The 22,510-nt window shown below is 36.7% G+C and overlaps 1 protein-coding gene across 1 annotated transcript in view; it reads left to right on the top strand.

Annotated features, from left to right (window-relative positions):
- Window positions 1-22,510, top strand: part of LOC148956173 (coiled-coil domain-containing protein AGAP005037) — a 398,884-nt gene that overhangs the window by 241,159 nt on the left and 135,215 nt on the right. The window contains exon 7 of the mRNA XM_089089607.1: window positions 14,727-14,880. Coding sequence (XP_088945733.1) covers window positions 14,727-14,880 — 154 coding nt within the window. The remainder of the gene's footprint in view (window positions 1-14,726; window positions 14,881-22,510) is intronic.

Genomic DNA, 22,510 nt, shown 5'->3' with positions numbered 1-22,510 from the left:
TGCCTAAAATGGAAAATAAATGCCGTTGTTCGTGTTGTTTCTTCAGTGTCATAACGCCAACTAATAGCCTTTGCTAATGTTCACCGGAAGATATACTGTAATTTCTTTCTCGAAAATGTCGGTGACTACACGTAGATCCTCGGGCGTGCTCTGATTAAGATCCAACAAAATGTAACCGTAAGGTTTATTAGTCGATTGAGTGTACGCTGACAACAGAAATTTTGGGGTGCCGAGGTATATCTGGTTATTGAGAATTATTAGCGACAGACAATCACGAACAAATCGATGTATAATATAGATAGTTGAATTCGAAGCAAGGGTTCATATGCGTTTTCTCTGATGAAACAGATTGTGTAGAACTAGGGTTATGGAAATATGTTCATGGTGGGAGTGAACAGGGAACAGTTGTAGTATTTTATGTGAGAACTGTTCAATGGATTCAGCCAAATCATCAATAATCTGCCACGATTTCGATTCAATGCTACTGAAAATATCAAGTCCCCGTATGAATTGTATTGGTATGGTTGTGGCAATAGCTTTTATTTGATCGTAGGACTCCTCCCAAATATTATAGCAATAGTAAATTTTTTTTGGTTTTTCCACATACATTTACTGACAATTTTCAATTATCTTAGTTAAAAGGGTTGTTTCTCCAGACATTGATAAACCACATAGAAAATAACTTACGGGTGTTTTAAATTGAAACATGCTGCTGCTGCTGTTGACAACAGTTAGACTACTGCTAAACGTAAATCGTACGTGTCCAATGAATAAGTAGTAGTAGTAATAATTTTCCCATTGATCTATCTAGTACGTCGTTAACAACAAAAAAACAATATTTCATGGTCATTTATTTGCAACATGAAAACTCTTTTTGTTCAACAAGAACAACAATATTTCATGGTCATTTATTTGCAACATGAAAACTCTATTTGTTCAATATGAACCTGACAACGATAAAAATTAAACTTTATGTACAACATAAAAAAAAACACTTTTATACATGAACACGAACAAGAGCAAGACTTATTGTCTTTAAAAAACACTTTTTTTTGTCCAACAAGAACACTATGTACATTAGTAGAGTAGCACACTTTTCTGTACAACAACAGCACTTGAAAACAACAAAAAAACACTTAAAAATTGATAGCACAGTTGAACATTATGAATTTAAAAGTGGGGTCCCCCCCAGGGTCGTTGGTGCGAAGGCCAGCCGCGGGCGGGACCCCCCACTCCCCGGGGTCGCACTGGAAAAAACTGTATACAATAGTTGTCGTCACTGCTGCCGGTTAGGTTGGGTTAAGGTGGTTAGATTGGGTTAATTAATTTATGAAAGCTTATTGGTTGAGTAAGTTGGTTAGTTGGTTAGGTTAATTTATCCAGACTAAGTTGATTGCGATAGTCTATGCATTCAACTCGGTCTGAAATACGGTAGTGGCCATGTGGCAGCACACTTACACCATTCTCGAGCACATAGACTTTGTCAGATATACACGACATTGCATTTTTTTTCCCACTCTTACAGTATAATTTTTATACTGTAGAGAGCGAATTGCAAGCACTTGTGCTCTCGGCACTAGGCTACTTTCTACACAGTCTCTGTACACGCTCATGTTGAAATTGCTCTCTACAAAATGTATAGTCACCCCTTTACACGCCTGCTTTTCATCCCCATTATGAGCTTCAACGCAATAAACCTTAGGACCCGGGAACACCCCCCTGGATATCAAATCCCTCCCCGTCTCTGATTTTAACATTAGTAGTTGGTTGGGGGCTTGATGTTTCACCAACTCGGGGTAGAGGGATGGATTCCAGTTGGTGAAATCCATCCGCGAGCTGATGTGTTCCCCCTTTTCTAAATCACCCAATAAATCCTCGGTTTTTACCTTTAACAGCAAAGAATCTGTATCCCCATAGTAAACTTGAACCTCCCCCACCCGTGGCCACTGCACCTTGCACACATTGTGAAAAAACGACAACATGAGCTTTTTGTAAATTTCTAGTACTGAACTACCTCCTGCTATATTCTTGTTCAGTACTACATTTCGCTTTTTCCTGTGTAGAAGAACCATGCCAGCCTCTATGCTCGTGAACGATGTAAAATTAGGGTTGGCAATAATTCGTGCACACTCTAAAGGGTCAGTCACGGCGTCGCTGTGAGATCTGTTACGTACACTTTCACAAATTTAACCCAAGGCTGAATTTAGAATGAGTTTGTACATTTTCTTCTCTACCCTGGAGTTTGCCCTAGATCTTTTATCGACAAAAGTGTCGATAAACGTCTTTAAATATGGTTTCTGATTGAACTGCAGGACCCTATGTATTTTGGTGATCTTGAAACCATTGTTCACCATCCAGTGCAGAAGCACATGGTGAACAACGATATTCTCCTTAGGGTCCAAATCAGCAATCAGTTTTTGCTTAGAGGGGGTCCAGTGCATCCCCATATCCTCGACCAATGATCAATTGTAGGGGCTCAGTGAGTCCCTGCTCACGGGTCAATTGATACGGGGAAAAACAAAATCTCTGACTGAGTCGTGAAGCGCCAGTGGAATATGCCCGTCAATTTCAAAGAACCATCCTTGTGGCCCATTGTCCTCAACGGTGGTAATGTCGGGGAACTCACAAGGATTATCAAGCCATTGATAGTTATCACACGGCAAAGAGTAGTGACATTGCCGAGGGGTACAATGAGTTCATTTCCAATAACACTGCATTTGACTTTGCACCGGTGCTGTTTTGTCCGCTCGGATCGGTTGACAAGACGCGATCCCCATGAAATAAATACCCTCCCTTCATTGAACGCTCTACAAAAAGGTGCTGATCTACGTCGGTGATTAGGCCTATTTCCTCCCTACTAATTTTTAAAATCAAATCCATCACCAAATGTGGTGTGGAAAAATAATATCCTATATCTAACCCGAACTCTGAATAGATTTTGTCTGTGTTCTTACAGACTATATCTAATAGAGTTAAAACATCACTGGCCAAGTACAGTCTACAATATTCCCACCCATTTTTACAATTCCCATTAGCCCACACCTTCTTGGCAAACTTATAGTCCACGGCTGTGCATTCACTGTTGGTGAGTGAATTGTAAAAAGCTTCAATTGGAGGTAGCTTCACCTCACTTAAGCGAGCGCCAGAACAGTAATAGTTGCCAGAACATTATTTACTACCTGCCATTTCAGCTCGAGAAGCAACAACTTCTCGGCCGATTTGGGAATAATGTTATAGGTAAATGAATTATTTACCCATGGACTATCTACTCCCCCTCCCTCCCTGTGCATACGTGCCAGTGTCGGTAAAATAAATTTTAAATCATAATTTGCATTGTGAATAAAAACTGGGATAAGAAACTGCTGGCTAAAATTTAAGTTACACGATTGATTCACTACCCCTCTAAAATAACTACCACCAGAGGATATTTCCTGCCACAAGTGATTGTGGTCTCTGACTTTCCCCTCCCCCATCTTTTCCCTTTAGTCCCTTTATCCCCCTCTTCAAACTCCCCTTACAAACCCAACATATTTTTTGATTTTTAATCGCGAGACGATCCTCTGCAGACAACACCATCGGATAATGTGTATTTCTCAAACGAGAAATAGCACCATTAGCTGTGCCAATTAATTTAGTCAGTGCCTTGATCATGCACTCTCTCTTCCAATGTTTCTACTATTCCTAAAAACCGCATGGTGTTAGAATTGTCTCTTTGCGCATGGGCATAGGACACTGCGAGAACTTGATGTTCTTTAATTCGATTTGAAAATTGAGGATCGTTCACTTCCACCAGCTTATCTTCACAGTCCAGATAGTTTGTTACACTGGAGGAGGGTGATTTGAAAATTTTTGAAGCGTAAAATGGCCCTATCCCCTGAAACCGTTTCAACTGTCTGGTAGCCATGCCGTCTACAGTGCCTCATATGATTTTGCAGCTTTAATTCTGTCCAAAATCGAGACAGGCATGTCGGACAATAGAAACATACCCCCCTTTTCTGTCCCTCCTCCCGAAATCTACTGATGTTTGTAATTGGGCTGAAATGGCCGATTGAATTGGCAAGGTCACTTGATGGTGATGTGTACAACAACCAACCCCAGTGTTTGAAAAATTCAATCGACGGGTCCCTTACTGTGAAAACCACCCCCTTCTTTTTTAAACGGACCCAATCTTAAAATTCAGTTTCAAACCGAGCGACAGTAACGCCCATATTTAAATGTGTATTGGCACTTTCAAAAATATCATTAGATCTTAGCGTTACTGGGTATTTTCCATCTAAACACGAAAAATCTAAAATTGGAAAAATAGACCCTTCCTTCCCATGTACAGCCCAGTGATCTAAATTCGTCTTGGTAGCGTCACGTGCTAGAGACTCGAATGCTGATATGAGGAAAGCGTACTTGAAACATTTTAACCTGTTTAAAAACAGATCCGCTGGACACCTTTACATCCTTCTAGATCAGGATTATATTTTAAAACTGTATACCACCACCCCCTCTTAAAATAAAATCTTTCTTAAATTTACAAATATTAACACTTAAATTTTCAACATAAAGAACTACAGAGCCGCTCCCATTTTTGTTGTAATTCTCGAGATGCGTAATAATATGACCTATCCACTCGCAAAAAACACCCTCAAAATTTTCTAAATTTGGATAGATCAAACGCATCTCGGAGTGTATATAATGGTGGTAAGCTTCACTTTTTCCCTCATTTAAATAGAACACCTTTAAAACAATTGAAACCTTAATTTAATCCCTCCCCCTCCCCATAATTGAATTTGGTCTTCCAGCAGTGCACGAATTCTATCTACATAGTCATGCACAATTTCTATGGGGTCAAACACAAAATTACCACAAAAAAACGAATTAAATGGGTCACCAAAAGTCGCAGTCTAGATAACTATTGCCTTTAAAATTGTATTTGATAACTGACATTCGGGAAAAGTCTTAAATTGGACATTACCCCTCCCCCTCCCCCTCTTGAATATTATCAACACCCCCTCCACATTGTTCAATAATAGTGCTATGGGAAGCCACTTCATTCAATTGAAGTGGAAGTAGGGTATCGGGGGCTAGAAGAGGAGGAGGATTCCCTGTTAATTCCCGGGTAAAATCATCCAAAAGCTGTAATGTGTTTGGACTCAGCAAAGGTAAGTCCCCCTGCTCAACTGCGCTATAATCAACATTTAAAAAATCACCTATAAACTTATCAATATTATCTGGAATTTAATGATACCGTCCCATGTTGAATTGTTGGGGAGCTCCACAGGTGCGTCCTCTCCTTCACCAACTGACAAGCAGGGGGGAGATTGCGAGTATGGGACCAATGCAACCTATAAATGAAAAATAGCTTATTTTCAATGTGTCTAAATCACCCCTACTGTTTTTAAATTGAATTATTATTTAAAATGTGCTTAGTAGCATTTAATTCCCTACTCTATATATTCTGAAAGTTCCAGCTTAATACATTTTAAAAAATTACATAGAAGGCAATTTGATTTTGTTCAAACAACTCCCTCCCTCAATTTCCACTATTTAATGCCCCCCTCCGAGCGGTCCAGCGGCTGCCCTCCGACCCGCCCCGGCCCAGCGGGCCACTGCAGCGCTTCCCGGCCCGCGGCGCTTCCCTACCTGGGCCCCACAGCGCTTCCCGGCCGCCATAGTGACCGCCATGCTTCTCGGGCCCCGCGGCGCAAAAAGCTATCTTTTTCTTAGAGATTCCAGCCCCATACTTTTCACGTGAAGAAACAGTTTTGTTTTTTTCACTTTACAATGATGGTGATATAATTGAGGCATATCCCCTCCCCCCCTTTTACATAATGTCCTAAAAAAATATTGTTCGATCATAATTTTGGAAATAAGTCGTTTCTCTACTTCCTTACGGGTTGTGAACTCATGAGCTTAATTATTGTAATCTCGTCTGTTATTTACGAGATATTCAAGAAAATAAAATTAAATGGAGACTATTAACTTTTATCGAATGTCTGCTCAACATATTCGGAAGGTGTAAGGTTGAAAGTTGTCAACAATATTACGCAAATTAGAATCCCTATGTACAAGAGATAAATGGTATAATCTCTGTCCTTCAAATTGAGTGGGGTGGGGGCGAAACATCTTTTAAAATCTATGACATAATTTTACTGTGTTGAAAAAAAAGCCAAAAGAAAAGTCCTAAAAGATGGAAGAAAAGGTAGAAACTAATCAGCTTTGAAAAAAACCGCGGTCTTTACTTGATAGCCTATCCGTTTCCTCATAGAAAATTGTGTTTAAATAAAAAGCAGTTTATAACGTAAAGAATTTTCTATGAGTAACTATTATCGAAATATAGTGCCATTTTTGGATTAACTACGAGAATTCAGAAGACTGAATGTATTCGATAATTGACCTGATTTAAAAGGGGGAACAATGTCCTTTAATATCTCTGACACACTTTTACTGTGATGAAATGAATCGATTGTTGGAAGGCCCCTTAAAACTATAATATTCTAGTGAAAAACGGCATTTTGAGATAAAAAGGTTCTCTAACAGTAAACTAGAAATTAGCTAAAAATATTATTATGAGAGATAGCAACAGTTTATGACCTACAGTGGGGGAACAGTGAAAATAGGAAATATTAGAAAGAAAAAAAAGAGTGGTTTGACAAAGCAAAAAAAAAAAATTTCATTATATTTAGATATCTCTCAGGGAGGGGGGAGCAGACAAATTTAAAACAATGGTGGGGGCGGGGGGTTAATATTTTAGTATCTCTGAGAAACACACACTTTTACTGCGAGATTAAAAATGACTATGTTTAGATATTTCTATAAGTTAGGTAAAAAAAATGCTCACATTTGCAAATTTCGGCAGTATTTGAGTGCCCGAAGGCCCAGGCGAAGCATGCTGTACCTCCTGACCTTGTGTTGGCGGGGCAGCTCTTGAAGGTCTATGGAGAGCGGATGGGCCGACGGCGTTACGTTCTAGTGAAGATTGGGCTGCGGCTTGTGCAGCAGGGCCAGTGAAGGCACGGACTTGTGCAGTCGAGCCATTGATGTCACGGGCTTGCACCGATGAGACGGCGGGAATCGCTTTATTATGAGAAGCCGCCCATTCTCTCTTTGGTTTTTGCCCAGACTGTATAGGGGCTGCCTCGTCCTTTCTCGCTCTCTTGGATGGAGGGGGGACAATACATTATTCACAATTGTCCTTAAAAGAAGAAAACATTTAGTATGGAAATAATTTCTCCCTGTTTTAAAGAAGGAAAATTAGTATCCCCCCTAGCCATAATTTTGTGTAGAAAGCATTTATCACTAAGAAGCCCCCTCCCCCTAAGCCAAAAGCAAAGCAAAATGTAAAATTTGCTAGAAATACCCCTATTTTTACCTTGCTGAGAATTGTTTTTAAATGTTTCCCGTCTATAGGCTTTTAAAATAGAAAAAGATTGTTAGCCTAGCAGGTTATAGGCCTAAATTACAATTTTGGATGTAAATGGTATCTATGCACTACACATAATAAAGCTATCTTTTTTCTTAGAAATCCCCGGTCCTCTTACTGCCCTAACGCGAAGAAACAGTTTTGTTTTTTCACTTTACAATGATGGTGATAGAATTGAGGCATGTCCCCCTACCCCCCTTTTCAGCAATGACCTAAATATATTGTTAGACCTTAATTTGAAAATAACCCGTTTCACTCCTCCAAATACAGGTTGCGTAGGCTTGCGCTTAATTATTGCAATTGTCTGAAACCATTTTAATTTGACGGAGAAAAACAATCCCTTTGGCTAAGCCGCAATCGTAAATACACAGGAAAAGGGGATGACAAAACTAATTATAAGCTTGCGCGGAGAGCTTTTTGTCAAAACATAGCGGCATAATGCCTAAGAATTGACAGAAGTCAGTGGACACTAGATCGCAATACAGAAAAGCAAGAAATTATCGAAAAAGAGAATTATTTCTATTGCAAGAATTATCGTTGTAAAACAGTGGGGGGGGGTTGAGGGGGGTTTATATGGTAAAAAGAACATATTTTATATTTTCTAGCGAGTATAAAGATAGCATGGTGGAGGAGTTTGTATTATAGTGGGAGGGGGGGGGGTTATCTAAATATACTGGAGGGTGACCAAGGAAAATAATTTTATTTTGAAAATAAAAAATGAAAATGTACTAAAACAGAACTTACATGGTAAATTGAGGTTGCCAAAGCTTCAAGCTCATCAATAATTTCAGGTGTTCTATCCATTGTCTTACAATACTCTGATAATTTAATCACAATGCATGTCCGTTATATACGAAATCCCAAGGGTGAATTGTTATGTAATAAGGAAACCATATGTAAGCGAGCCTCTGATTGGTCTAGAAGGAGATGTAACAGAGTCTCTGATTGGTTTAGCAGGCTACACGTGATCCTGTTTCCTATTCCTGGATCTTAACATTCGCCCCTAGCGCGCACTTGGACAAACAACAACAAATAAATTGACCTTGGAAATTTAGTTCCCATAGATCAATACATTCCCCTAGCGATTATGTAAATCATTCCCAGTGTCGTTACACTTGGCCAAACAACAACAACAACAAATAAATCGACCTTGACATTATCCATCAGATATGAATAAACCATGAATAAATGGAGTCCAGTTCGATGTTAGAGTCAATTGTAGATGATAGCATTGTGTTCGTTCAGTATTCAATGTCCATAAATGGAACCCCGTCATGAGTCCTAGATCAATAAAATTCCCAATCGATTATGCAATCAAGTTCTCGGAAATCCATTTCCCAATCGATTACGCAATCATTCTCCCTGGGGATTCCATGCCCATATTTGGTGTGGGATTGGGACTGACAGCACAGGTGTTCTCCCTAGGGACTCTATGCCCAAATATGGTGCCCCGTCAGCATTAAACTAAATTTTAGATGGCAGCAGGGGTGCCCGTCACGAGTACTAGGGTCCTTTCTACTTATATATATATATATATATATATATATATATATATATATATATATATATATATATATATATATATATATATATATATATATATATATATATATATATATATATATATATATATATATATATATATATATATATATATATATATATATATATATTGGTCTCAAAATTCCATCTTTTAGAGCTTCGGTTACTATTGAGCCGGGTCGCTCCTTACGTACCGTTCGTTACCATGAACTGCTTGATACGCTGTAAGTATTAAAGCTTAGCCTGTAGTCAAATCGCAGTCAAACGGTTTAGGGTAAAATTAAAGTAACCATTAAACTAAGCAATTAAAGTAACCAATCCAAGGTAACTAACCAAAGTAACCAATTGAAGTAACCAATCCTAAATAACCCGCCAAAGTAACCAATTAAAGTTACAAATTAAAGATAAAAATTAAAGTAACCAATCCAAATTAGCACACCGAAGTAACCAATTAAAGTAACCAATTCAAAATAGCCAATTAAACTTACCAATTAAAGTTACCAATTAAAGTAACCAATCCAAAGTAAACAACCAAAGTAACCAATTGAAATAACCAATCCAAAATAACCAACCCAAGTAACCAATTAAAGTTGCAAATTAAAATTACTTATTGCAGTAACCAATCCAAAGTAACCAACCAAAGTAACCAATTAAAGTTACCAATTAAAGTAACCAATCCAAAGTAACAAACCGAAGCAACCAATTAAAGTAACTAATCAGTACTAGAAAGCGAGAAAAAGAAGAAAAACTTGAAAAAATCAGATCCATCACCCTTGAAAATTTACGGAAATTTTAGGGATAGCCTAAGGCAGTATCCACGGTTTTTATGCGATAGGAGTTATTATTTTTGGGTGCGGGCTAATAAAAAAAAAAAATGCAAAACACATTAAATTTGTTTCTATGCATTTTCTGCAATCTGGACAAAAATTCAAGGTGGGGGGGGTGAAGGGTTCAAACCCAGTAACCGCCCTGTATATGGCCTTGCTTAGGGATGTTCTTTTCGAATAGTGTAATTGCTTATAAAACTGATAATTCCCACTTTATTAGAAACACATACTAATGTTAAATTGCCTTTCTTCAAGTGTAATTACCACACAGGTGGTAGTAACGAACTGTAAGTAAGGAGCGACCCGGCTCAATAGTAACCGAAACTCTAAAAACGGAATTTAAAGAACCAATAGACAAATCAAAAGAATCACATTTTTATGTTGATTTCAAATATATAAGTTCCATCAAGTGTAGTCTTACGCATCAAACGTTACACGCCTGAGAAACTTTGTCTTATTTCCCGAAAAAGGGGGAAACAACCCCTAAGAGTCATATAAATTTAATGAAAGTCACGCCATCAGATTCAGTGTGAAACAACCCCTAGAAGTCATAGAGCTTTAATGAAAGTCACACCATCAGATTCAGATGCGTATTAGAGAACCCTACTATAGAAGTTTCAAGCTCCTATCTGCAAAAATCTGTCATTTTGTAAATTTTAATATACAAAATCTGTAAATTATATTTTAATATATAAATCTGTAATTTTGTAAGAAAGATCACGCATGCGTGTTTTTTTTCCAGGTGTGATCGTATCGAACAAGTGGTCCTAGAATATCACGGGAAGACTCACTCGAACGGAAATTAAAAGTTCTAGTGCCCTTTTTAAATGACAAAAAAATGAAGGGAAACTAGGCCCCCTCCCACGCTCATTTTTCCCAAAGTCACCCGATCAAAATTTTTTAGATTGCCAATTTGTTCAACATGGTCGAAAAATACAACAACTATGTCTTTGAGGATGACTTAATCCCCCACAGTCCCCAAGGGTAGGTCTGCAAGTTATGAACTTCGCCCAATATTTGCATGTAGTATTGGTTATTGGGAAGTATGCAGAAGTTTTCTGGGGAGATTTTTTCTTGTAGTTGGGGCAGGGGACTGTCGGGGGTTACGTCGGAGGATATTTCCGAGGAGGAAGTTTTCATGGGTGAAGGGACATTGCAATGAGGGAACGTAGGATTTCCCAGTATTATTTATAAAAAAGATAAGAAATTAAATAAGAAAAAAAATCAACTGAAAGTAAGGAGCAACATCAAAATTTAAAACGAACAAAAATTATTACGTATATGATTGGGTTCGCCTCCTTGTCATTACCTTGGTCTTTACGCTTAAGTTTTTTTTGTACTTTCATCAGAGCTATTTATTCTAATTAATCGCCTTTGTGATTAAGGGGTCATTCTTAAACAATCGGAAAAAAATTTGAACTTTAGCGTAAAGGGCGAGGTATTGACTAGGAGGCGAACCCCTTTATACACGTAATAAGAATACACGAACATAGAAGTTCGTTGCGTAAGTTAATTCGTAAGTTACGTCAGAACAAAATTTCGAGAAAGTCATTTAGCCAAAAAAAAGTAAAATTAATATGCAAATTTCATTTTAATTATTCATGTACTATGAGCCAAAATCAAAGCTGAATTAATTCAAAAGCGTTCAAAAATTAAATAAAAAAACAAGTTCTTTTTAACTGAAAGTATAAAGCGACATTAAAACTTAAAACGAACAAAAATTATTCCATATATGAAAAGGGATGTACCCTCCTTAACGCCTCGCTCTTTACGCTAAAGTTCGACTCTGTCTCACATCTTTATTTTTCAAAACAATAAAAAACTTAAGCGTAAAGAGCGAGGAGTTTAGGAGGGGACAGCCCCTTTCATATACGGAATAATTTCTGTTTGTTTTAAGTTTTAATTTCGCTCCTTACTTTCAGTTAAAAAACTTGTTTTTTTTTATTTAACTTGACCCTAGCAGCAACACTGGTGTCTAGACATAAACAATAAGCATTAGAGATATATTTTATTCAACCTCATATTTACTGAAAGTGTTTTCCTCTTGTTTTTTTTTCTACTTAAAATAACAAAACTAAATCTTGATACAAAGTGACAAGTGTGGAATATCTGGTCCTGGCCTGATTAAAAGAACAAAAAAATACCTTCAAAAGAAAGTAAAGAGTGGCAAAAAAACTTGAAGCGAACATAAATTATTCTGAGGGGGGCAGCCACCTTCTCAACCCACTGCTATTTACCATTAAGTTTTGCTGTGCTTTAAGATTCTGTAATAAAACTGTATAAAACTGAGGACTAAAGGTGTTTGATAACTCAGGCACTTCTGTATTATTAGCCTAAGGGTGAAAATTTGGTTGACACATTCTCTACCCTTTGTAATACCGCACTGTTCTTCTATTGTAACATTGTCTACAGCATTTGTCAGTCTAAAAAGTACCATATTACAAATAATTTGCTACTTACAGAGACCAGGCTAATGCCTCGATAATCACCACGCTCACTCTTATCGCCTTTCTTATATAGTGGTTTAATTAGAGTTTTCCTAAAATCGCTAGGTACTTGTTCAAAAATCTTATTCATAATCTTCGGTAACTTACTTCTAACCTCAGAACTACCGTAGTATAGACATTCATTTACCACATTGTCAGAACCTGGGGCCTTATTATCTTTTAGTCCTTTCAGTTCTGTCGCTATTTCTTCCTCACAAAACACATCTTCCTTCACATCCAAGGTATCACAAACATTTTCATTTTTCTTTGTAACTCTATCTTGGCTTAGCACATTATCAAAATGTTCTGCCCATTTCTTTTTATCTCTTTCCTTATCACTAATATTGTTCCCGTTCCTTAAGTCCAGACTGACTACTCCCTCTCAATTTATTAACATGCAAGTACAATATTTTACCATTATGCCGTCTAGTTGCATCTTCCAGATCGACGGCCATTTCATCCAAGGTTTCCTCTTCACACCTCCTTAGTTCATATTTTAATGCTTTCTCCACTTTCTTTACATTCCTCTTGTATTCATATGATCTATCACTCAAATAATTCTTGTAGAAGCCCCTTCTCCTCCCAATTGAACATAAAGATATTTCACTAATATTCCTAGCTGCGTTCCTAGCTTTTTCTTTTTAGAAGGCACCATCAGCAACTTCATAAATTGTTTTCCTAAAGTTATTTCATCCATTTTCTTCTTTAGAATTCAACTGCTCCTGGAAAGTTTCTCTCAAATTCTCCTCCTTGAGATAACTTATCGGGAGGTAGTTACCCTTCCGAAATTTCCGAAATTTCGAAATTTTATAACCAAATACTTTATTTGTTATAAATAGATTGTTATACCTACAAAATTTCAGCAGTCTGTAGCCATTACTGTTTTCTTATCCTGCGCGAAATTTACCTAGGCTAGGATATCATCTATCTCTACCAATCTGGGCGTTAAAATATTTTAATAACAACAGTATGTTTCTATCTGGGAACCCTGTTTATTTGCTCCTGTAACTGTAAATACAATTTATCTGAGTCACTACTTTCTCCGTCAGCTGGTTCTACAGGGGTATTCTATTATTAATACCTTCCCAGCCTAAACAAGACTTAGCAGCTTCCTTATTATCATTATCCCTATGTACCTCATCCTTTTTGCCTGAGTAGATAAATTTTATATCCCCTAATTTCATGCTTCCAATCCGTGGGATATGAGTTTTTGAAACTCCATGGAAATTATTTTGGCCTCAAGAAAAGCAATAGTCTCGGATACCAGTGCAGGATGGGGGCCAGCACACCTTCTAAAGTCTACCCCAAAGCGCTTAAGCCAGCTTAGAACCGGACATCTAGAAGTCCCTGGGAACTCCAGTATGAATGGAGGCTTTGTGCAATCCTGGGCCCATGTTGGTCAGAACAAGGTTTCCAGCACTTGGAGATGCTCTTCTATCAACAAGAGTAGAAATCCTGCCCAGACAATCTCGAGCCTATTACTTCCGACTAATTATATATTCATGCCTGAAAATATTATGCTACTATTGGGAGGCGACCCATAATAGATAGATTAGCTATACATATACGAGCATACACATATATATACACATGCATACTCGTATACACATGCATACACATATACATAAATGAAACTACTACTACTACTAACAGCTCACTGCAGCACCAAGCTGCCTGCACGCTTTTCCTCCATCTCAATCCATTCAAAGCCTCCCTCTTTACATCCTCCCAAGAAATTCATATTTCCCTTAAATCTTGTTTTACGACATCCTCCCACCCCAACCGCAGACGACCTGCTTTCCGTTCAGCCCTAAATAGTTGGCCAAAAAAGACAATCTTTCGCAGTCTGTCATCCTTCATCCACAGAACGTGCTCAAGCCATTTCAACCTTTCTCTTATTATGGCCCTAGAAAGCGGGTAATAAGAAGTTAGACGACTTTGGGCCATAAAATAAACCCTTTTCCGATTAGCCATTAAGACGGAAATATAAGAAGGTAATCTCTTATATTTCCAGTAAATAAAATGCTAATTGCATATAATCTTTGAGTTTAAATGTTAGAGGGCTTAATGTCAATGAAAATATCGGTATGTTTATGCTCCTAGCATAAACATTGCATGAACATATTATATTTTGTAAACAGAAAAATCATTTGATTAAATATTTTAGTTTTAGATTAATATAATCTGCTATGTTCTTTTTTATTTGATCACCTTTGGTAAATTATTGAATTTTGCGAATATTTGTTGAAAGTGTATTACAAATAAATAGTTTAAAAGTGGAAAAAACGGTCCTCTTGGAATTATTTCCTGTTGCTCAATCAAAACGTTTAAATGCACTAGTTGATACTACTTTTTGATACCACTAGTTGATAGAACTTTTCGGCGCTATATCAAAATCAGTTGTGATTTCAAGCAATCAATTTAAATTGAAGCTAGTTTCTAGGAAACTCTCCGTTTCAGGAATTGTTGATCCCATTGAGATGAATAGCCGATTAAGAGTCCTTCAGAAAAGAACAAGAGATCTTAAGATTGACCTTAGAAGTCTGAGGAAACTATCAGTGTACCATACCGCAACTATCAAAAGAGAATTCCAGGAATTCATTGAAAGTGTAAGGTGAGTAAACACATTTAGAGTGTAAACTCATATGAATGAATAACCCCTTGCCAATTACCCCAAATTTTTATAATGTTAAATACTACTTAAAGACTGAAGAATTTCAGCCTGATTGAATATTTTGACGGGATATTCAAATTCTTCACAAAATTTGAGTTCCAATACAACATTTTAGTTCTTTAATAAAATCTAACCAAAATTTGCAGATATTCCTGAAATTAGCCAATAATAAAAATATTTCAAATTGATTTAAAAATATTCAAATTAATTTAAAAATATTCAAATTGATTTAAAAACGTTGCAACAAAATTTTTCCAAGGAAAATAAGTAATTTCAAAATTAAAACAAGCAAAAATACTCTCATTTAATAGTTCAAACTTTTAAAAAACAGAAATCACCTTAGAACGGATATAATTTATGATAAATAAATAAATGAAACACAAAAGGTCACTAAAAAAGACACAGTTCAAATGAAATGGACTTATCACAAATAAGATTAAGGTTAATTCCCCCCCCCCCAAAAAAAAAACCTCTTAGGGCTAGAGTGTCATTTGCATCTCATTTAAAACAATTTTGATCTCAAGCAGTGTGTTTTTTAATTCTGTCATCATCATCGACGGAAAACTACAACGGAAAAATAAAATCATAATGCCGCAGTAGGCTACAGGAAAAGAAAAGATACACAAACAAATACTAGAATATTCTCGAGAAAATGGAAACTTCGGCTTTCTGGGATGTTAAGACTCTTTGGAAACTTTCAACCGGAGAAAGCATCACAGTGGAAATTGAAAGAAAGATTTGAACCGTATCTAAGACTTTATAGCCTAAACAAACCGCTTTATAGACAGAATTTGCCATTAAAATTTGGATGGTATTCAATTTTGAAACCGGATTGCATTTATGGGAAAACTTAAGAATAAAGTAAAGCCTATTATAATGATTATTGTAGTTAAAATGATAATAATAACGGACTATAGTAATTACATAAAATGAAATTATTTCGCACTCTGGTAGACTTTACACAGATGGAAATCAGAACAGGATGATAATTTAGCCAAGAACAACTCTAATTTTCGATATTTATCGAGATTGGATATTAAATTAAATATTAAATATCCAATAATAAACATAGAATATTACTTTAAATTTTAAAAAATAAAATTGAATATGAATTTAAAGTTTAGTCATTTAAAAGAAGGGAAGGCTACCTTTCATTCAAGATAAAAAGTCTCTTCTTGTTAAAACTGAATTCGAACTGTGAAAATAAATATAAATCGGTTCAATAAATTGTTCAATTAAAAGACCATTCAAATAATGTTACCTCTATTTAGAATGTGAATATGTTGGTATAATAACTTATTCGGATTGCCTACATTTTAGTAATTAATAATTACTATAAACTATTTTTTTAGACGTTAAAACTGGTGGGATAAGGTATGAACTACAAGGAACATAGAAAAACTAAAAAAAATAAGCTTATGCGTCAATTGTTGGTGGTAAAAAATGACAATTTGGATTGGCAATAAAACAACGATTGATCTTGGTATAATAATATAGTAAGAAGAAATCAGAAGGCAATATTTCTTTTTATTTTATTTATTCTAAGAAACACTAAAATGTCTATTGTATGACCTATTACTTAAACTGTAAGATTCTGTGGTGTCTCTTATAAACATTAAATAAAAAAAACAAATTTTTTTAACTGAAAGTAAGGAACGACGTTAAAACTTAAAACGAACAGAAATTATTTCGTATATGATAGCGGCTGTCCCCTCCTCAACGCCTCACTCTTTCCGCTAAAGTTTTTTATTGTTTAAAAAAATAGAGTTGTGAGAAAGTCAAACTTTAGCGTAAAGAGCGAGGCGTTGAGGAGGGGACAGCCCCTTCATATACGGAATAATTTCTGTTCGTTTTAAGTTTTAACGTCGTTCCTTACTTTCAGTTAAAAAACTTGTTTTTTTTATTTAGTTTTTGAACGTTTTTGCATTAATGCAGGTTTTGATTTTGGCTCACCGTACATGAATAATTAAAACAAAATTTGCATATTGTATTTGGTTAAATGGCTTTCTCGAAACTTGTTTAATTTTATTTACGAACGTTTTTATTTGGAATAAATATACGTAACTTAGAATTAACTTACGTAACGAACTTCTATATTCATAAATTTTTAACATGTATATTAGGGGGTTCGCCCCCTAGTCAATACCCTGCTCTTTAAACTATAGTTCGAATTTTTTTTCCAGTTCTTTAAAAATGACCTCTTAATCACAATCAGTTGATCAGTTGAAAAACTTGTTTTTTTTATTTAATTCCTGATCTTTTTCTTTAATAATGCTGGGAAATCCGGCGCCCCCTTCATAGCAATGTCCCTTCCCCCATGAAAACTTCCTTCATGGAAAGATCCTTCCATATAGCCCCCGACCCTCTCCTTCCCCCACCTACCAGAAAAAATCTCCTCTGAAAAAGTCTGTATACTTCCCAATAACCAACACTATATGTTAACATTGAGTAAAGTTCATAACTTTCAGCCCTCCCCCTGGGGACTTTGGGGGATAAAGTCATCCTAAAAGACATTTTTGTCATATTTTCGACCATGCTGAACAAAATGGCTATCTCAAAATTTTGATCGGGTGACTTTGGGAAAAAAGAGCGGGGGAGGGGGCCTAGTTGCCCTCCATTTTTTTTGGTCACTTAAAAAGGGCACTATAACTTTTAATTTCCGTTCCATGAGCCCTCCCACGATATTCTAGGACGACTGGGTCAATACGATCAGCCCTGGGGAAAAGAAGAAAAAAAAACAAATACACACACATCCGTGATCTTTCTTCTGGCAAAAAATGCAAAATTCCACATTTTTTTAGATAGGACCTTAAAACCTCTACAGTAGGGTTCTCTGATACGCTGAATATGATGGTGTGATTTTCATTAAGGTTCTATAGCTTTTAGAGGGTCTTTCCCCCTTTTTTCGAAAATCAGCAAAATTTTCTCAGGCACGTAACTTTTGATGGGTATAATTAAACTTAATGAAACTTATATATTTGATATCAAAATTAAAACCTGAATCTTTTGATGTATCTATTGGCATCAAAATTTCCGTTTTTTAGAGTTTCGGTTACCATTGAGCCGGATCACTCATTATTTACAGTTCGTTAACACGAACTGTTTGATAAAATATTTCTAGAATTCGTGCCTTAATGCTTGCAAGCCATTCATTGTTGAACTGAATTTCTAGAGCTATCTGAAATAAATACTACTTTAAAGCCAAAACCTAGGTTTTTAGTCTAGTTTTCAAGTCTAAAAACGTAATTCTGTCTCTTCCTAATTATAAAATGGCCAGTGCCATCTATTTAGGAGAAATTTAGGAGAAGATTAGTTTTATTATGGGGCAAAACTACTTCTTCGTAGTTTTATTTGAGGTTACTGAGTAGCACTTTTTCTTTTTTAGTTAAGAGGTACGTTGAATGGTCAAAATCTTTTTGGTATAGTGGTCGTGAAACAAAACAAAAATATAATTGAGTTTGCAACCTTTATGGTAACTTCTAGCAACAAAGATTTTTTTCTAGGCTACCAAATAGTGTAAACAAGATGCACAGCGAAACTGGCATAGATTTGAGTGTAAACAGATTAGGAATCGCATAATTTTTTACTCGTGTAGAACGTAGAATTGTCTCTTCGAAAACCTGAGATCAAAATCCTGGACCTTTTCCAGATATCCTGAAAATATTCTCTTATGAAATCCTGAATTTCGATATTTTGCTGTTTTGTAAATTTTTATTTTTTTTAAATTTACAAATTATGTTGTATTTAAATAAGTATTTGCCTCAAATTTAGATTGTAGCAAGCCCTGCTGTGAGGTGAATTGACTGTACTTAAAATTAACAGGTAATATGACCCAAGGTTGTTTTTATGTCTTTTGTAGGCCGAGACAAAATTTGATCTTTGCCAGGAGGAAGGACTCCCTAGATTCTTGCTCTCAGGAAATTTACTTGAAGGGACTTAAATATCAGCCAAACTAAATATGAAGCTGTAGCTAGAGTCCTGTTTCTCTCTTTTGGGATCATAACCCAATATGGTCTCTATTGAGAGAGGAGAGGTAACGGCCAAGGTCTTTTCTGTAAATAAAAACCACTTGAAGAGGATTTTGAATATCAAAGGAATTTTTTACGATGTAAGAAGTTGTATCTTAGTTTGACATCGTGGAAATAATTACCTAAGTGCAGCAACATAGGAAAGGGTGTCTCTAAATTTTTATCATCAAGAAATCTACCAGAATGAAATGGAAAAGCTGATCAAACCTCTCAGGACGTAAGAGCCAGTGTGCTGGTTGTGACTTTCAAAGATTATGACTCGATTTAACCTAAAAGGTTTTTGAGCAAATTTGAGGAGCTTAGGTTTTTGAGCTAGTGTCATAACTATGCCTTTAGGATTTTAGGATCCGATCGATCCTCTATCTGATCAACCCATCTCAGGAGAATAGGAATGGGAACCTAAATCCCTGTTCTGATATTTTCATTGTTCAATCCTTCAGAAGGCATGTCCCAATCTTGGCTAATGCTCTAACTATTCCTTTTGGATATTTAGACCCGATCTATTTTTAGTGGGGAATGGAGAAATAGAAAAAAAGAAAAAAGGTGGAGAGATTAGATATACCGGAACTTAAATGTAACTTACCTGTTTTTTGTCCGATTTAAAGCAAAAACCAAAAAAAAATAAAGAAAAACTGAGAATAAAGAGTATGTGTCCTAGTTGTGCCTTTTGGAGGTACTGAATCGATTCAAACCTTCTAGATGAGAAGCAAAAGGAGGCCCTAAGTTTTTCTCTTGATATTACCAGTTCTTTCAGGGAGGCATCTTGAGAGTTAAACAATTTTAGTGTTTTTAAAGTCTGTTATCTTAATTGTAGGGATCAGCCGCGTTCACTTTTTTCACTTTTTTTTCACTTTTTTAATACTTGTCACTGTTTGTCACTTTTTCACTAAATTTGTAACTAAAGTTACTTTTTTTGTTCATGTTTTAAGCTTTTTTCGGCAATTTAGTGAACTAACGGAAAGTTGGACATTCAAGTTCCTATAAAAGGTAAGTTCACTCTTGATAAATAATCATCTCATAGCTGCTCGTCGGTCTCCCTTTCCCGAGCATCCACCCAATAAGTCTGCTTAGAAGATGGACACTTTGGCCGAGATTCTTTAGTTATGTTTCCAGTATTTGCTTCTCTTTTTGTTTTTGGCTGTTGCCTGTAGAGGGTACAAATTAAGACCCATAAGTCTAGGGGACGCCAAAATGTAAGAAGGAATAAGCATCTTTCAGTAGCTTTATGAATTTATACTTTTTTGCAAATATATGAGCTTGTGAGAAGGTTTTCTAAATCCATTCTAGCATCTCATCTTTTTTCAGGTCATTTTGAGTGATGGGTAAGACGAAATTTTTGAAAAATTGGTTTCGTAGGGAAGACGGGACTGGACGCTTAGTGCAAGAGTGGTGTGCCAAGAGTAGTGATAGTGACAGTTCATTTTACTGCCAAATATTCAAAAAGACACTCAGCTGCCAAAAAGGGTTTCAAGCTCTTCTTCAACATGGCGCCAAAAAGGAACATAAGATGAAAGCGTCTACTGTAATAAACCCGCGTCAACTCATACTTATTGGATCAACTTCAACCAAAAACAAGTCACAAGCTGGAAATTCTGTACCAGAGAAGAAGCTTGAGATGTTCTGCGAGAGAGATGTGGCTTCAAAGGCAGAAATAATATAGGTCTGGAAAACCACAGCCAGTTTTTTACCTACATCATCGTGTGATGGTTAAATGCCAAAAAATGACGTACTTGTTGGTAGAGTCAATTTGTTCCTATTTTAAGGACATTTTGGTTGAAGACATCCAGATGTCTGAATTTGTACTGGAACAGGATGAGAACACAAACAATGCTGGGGTAAAAGAGCTTCAAATAAAGGTTCGGTGCTGGCCGAAGGAGCAAAAACTGGTTATTACTCGGCATCGTAGAACATATTATCTGGGACATGCTACTAGTGAGGATCTGGGCAAGAAGCTCCTTCAACGTATAGAAAATAAAGGACTTCCACTTGATAGGCTGTTGATGCCTGTCAGCGATGGCCCAGCATTCAATAAGAGAGTTTGGTCAATTGTTGACTTGGAAAAGAAACAGTGGTATTCAAAAGGTCTTTTAAATATCGGTACCTGCAACAACCATGCAGTGCATAATACGTTCCAAAAAGGACTGTAGGAACTCGGGAAGGAATGCTCTGATATGATAATTGGTGTTTACAATTTCTTCAGAAGATAGTCTGCTCGTTGTGACAATTTTAGCTAGTGTCAGCTAAATTTTAAGGCTTTGCGACATATAAGTTCCTAAATCAGATCACCACTAGGTGGCTTACCACAGGAAAAGCTGCAAACCTTTAGGTCGAGCAATGACCTGCTCTGATTGAATATTTTCTGGAATTCGTGCCGAGGAAAAAGAGCTTAAAGCACTTAATTTCATATACGAAGCATCTGAGAATTGTCAGTTGGCTAAAAAAACTAACAATGAAAGCTGAAATCGAATTTGTTTTTAGTTCTGCAAATACCTTCACTGTATTCACTGCAGTGTTTCAACGACAAGAGTCGTTCATTCATGTGCTGAATTTTGAGTTGCTTTGCTTATGCACAGTTCTTCTCGGACAGATTCTACGTGCTGATAATGTCAACCATCATCTCGCCGTGGGGGAAAGCGTTTACTGTGCTGCAATAGTACATCTAGAGCAACTTTTGGGTAATAAGCGGATCCTGGCAGCTCTTGCTTCTACACAGGTGACTCAGAAAGATATTTTTTTTTTCTAAGAGTTAGGAAGAACGTAAAAGCTGCTGTAGAGTATTTGTTGGCCAAATGCTGTATAAACAACAAGTTTTTCCGAAGCCTTAGCTGCTTCAACCTTCCCAAGCTAGATTCCCAGCCGATGGTTTGCAGTGATGTTCTCTACGTCGCAAGAGAACTTCCTTATGTTACGAACATAGAGAAAGTCCAGGGAGAATGGTTATTATTACAGTTCGACCCTGTGTCACCACCCATGAACAATACATGAATTGATATTTATTGGGAAAAGATCCTAGAACTGAAGATACCAGGTGGTGGTGTGAAATATCAGGCCTTGGGTCGAATAATTAGAGCAGCTCTTTCGCTCTACCTTAGAAGTGCAGACGGGGAGCGAGGATTTTCTCGTTCAGCTCAATTGATGACTAGCATGTAAGCCCCGTACTGAGGAGCGAACCCTAAACGCTAAAGCTTTTGTTGCTGATGCTCTGCGGAACTTAGAGAACAAACCCGAGCTTTTGCTGATCACAGAGTAGCTGCTGTGTTTGGCTTGATCAGCTAAAGCTAGCTATGGACTTTGCCTTATTGGATGAAAACAGGAGGAATTGGAAAAAAAAGCTTGAAGCTGAAAAGGAAGATGCTGAATTGCCAGTTCAGGACCTCGTCCAGAGGAAGCAGAAAATAGCGGAGCTAGAGTTAGAAAACTTACGAAAAAAGAGATGGCTAAACAGAAGAAAGAAATCAGTGATACTCTTCTGAAAGAAGCAGGAGAACGTCTGAAGAAGGCAGCAGAAGTGAAGAACTTTTTGAACAGTGGCCTTGCTCAAA

Source organism: Artemia sp. Qi Xiang Cuo, chromosome 1, assembly GCF_049724085.1.
Source record: "Artemia sp. Qi Xiang Cuo chromosome 1, ASM4972408v1, whole genome shotgun sequence".
Taxonomy (NCBI): Eukaryota; Metazoa; Arthropoda; class Branchiopoda; order Anostraca; family Artemiidae; genus Artemia; species Artemia sp. Qi Xiang Cuo.
Note: the sequence above shows the minus strand (reverse complement) of the source record. Positions and strands in the feature narration are given on the sequence as shown.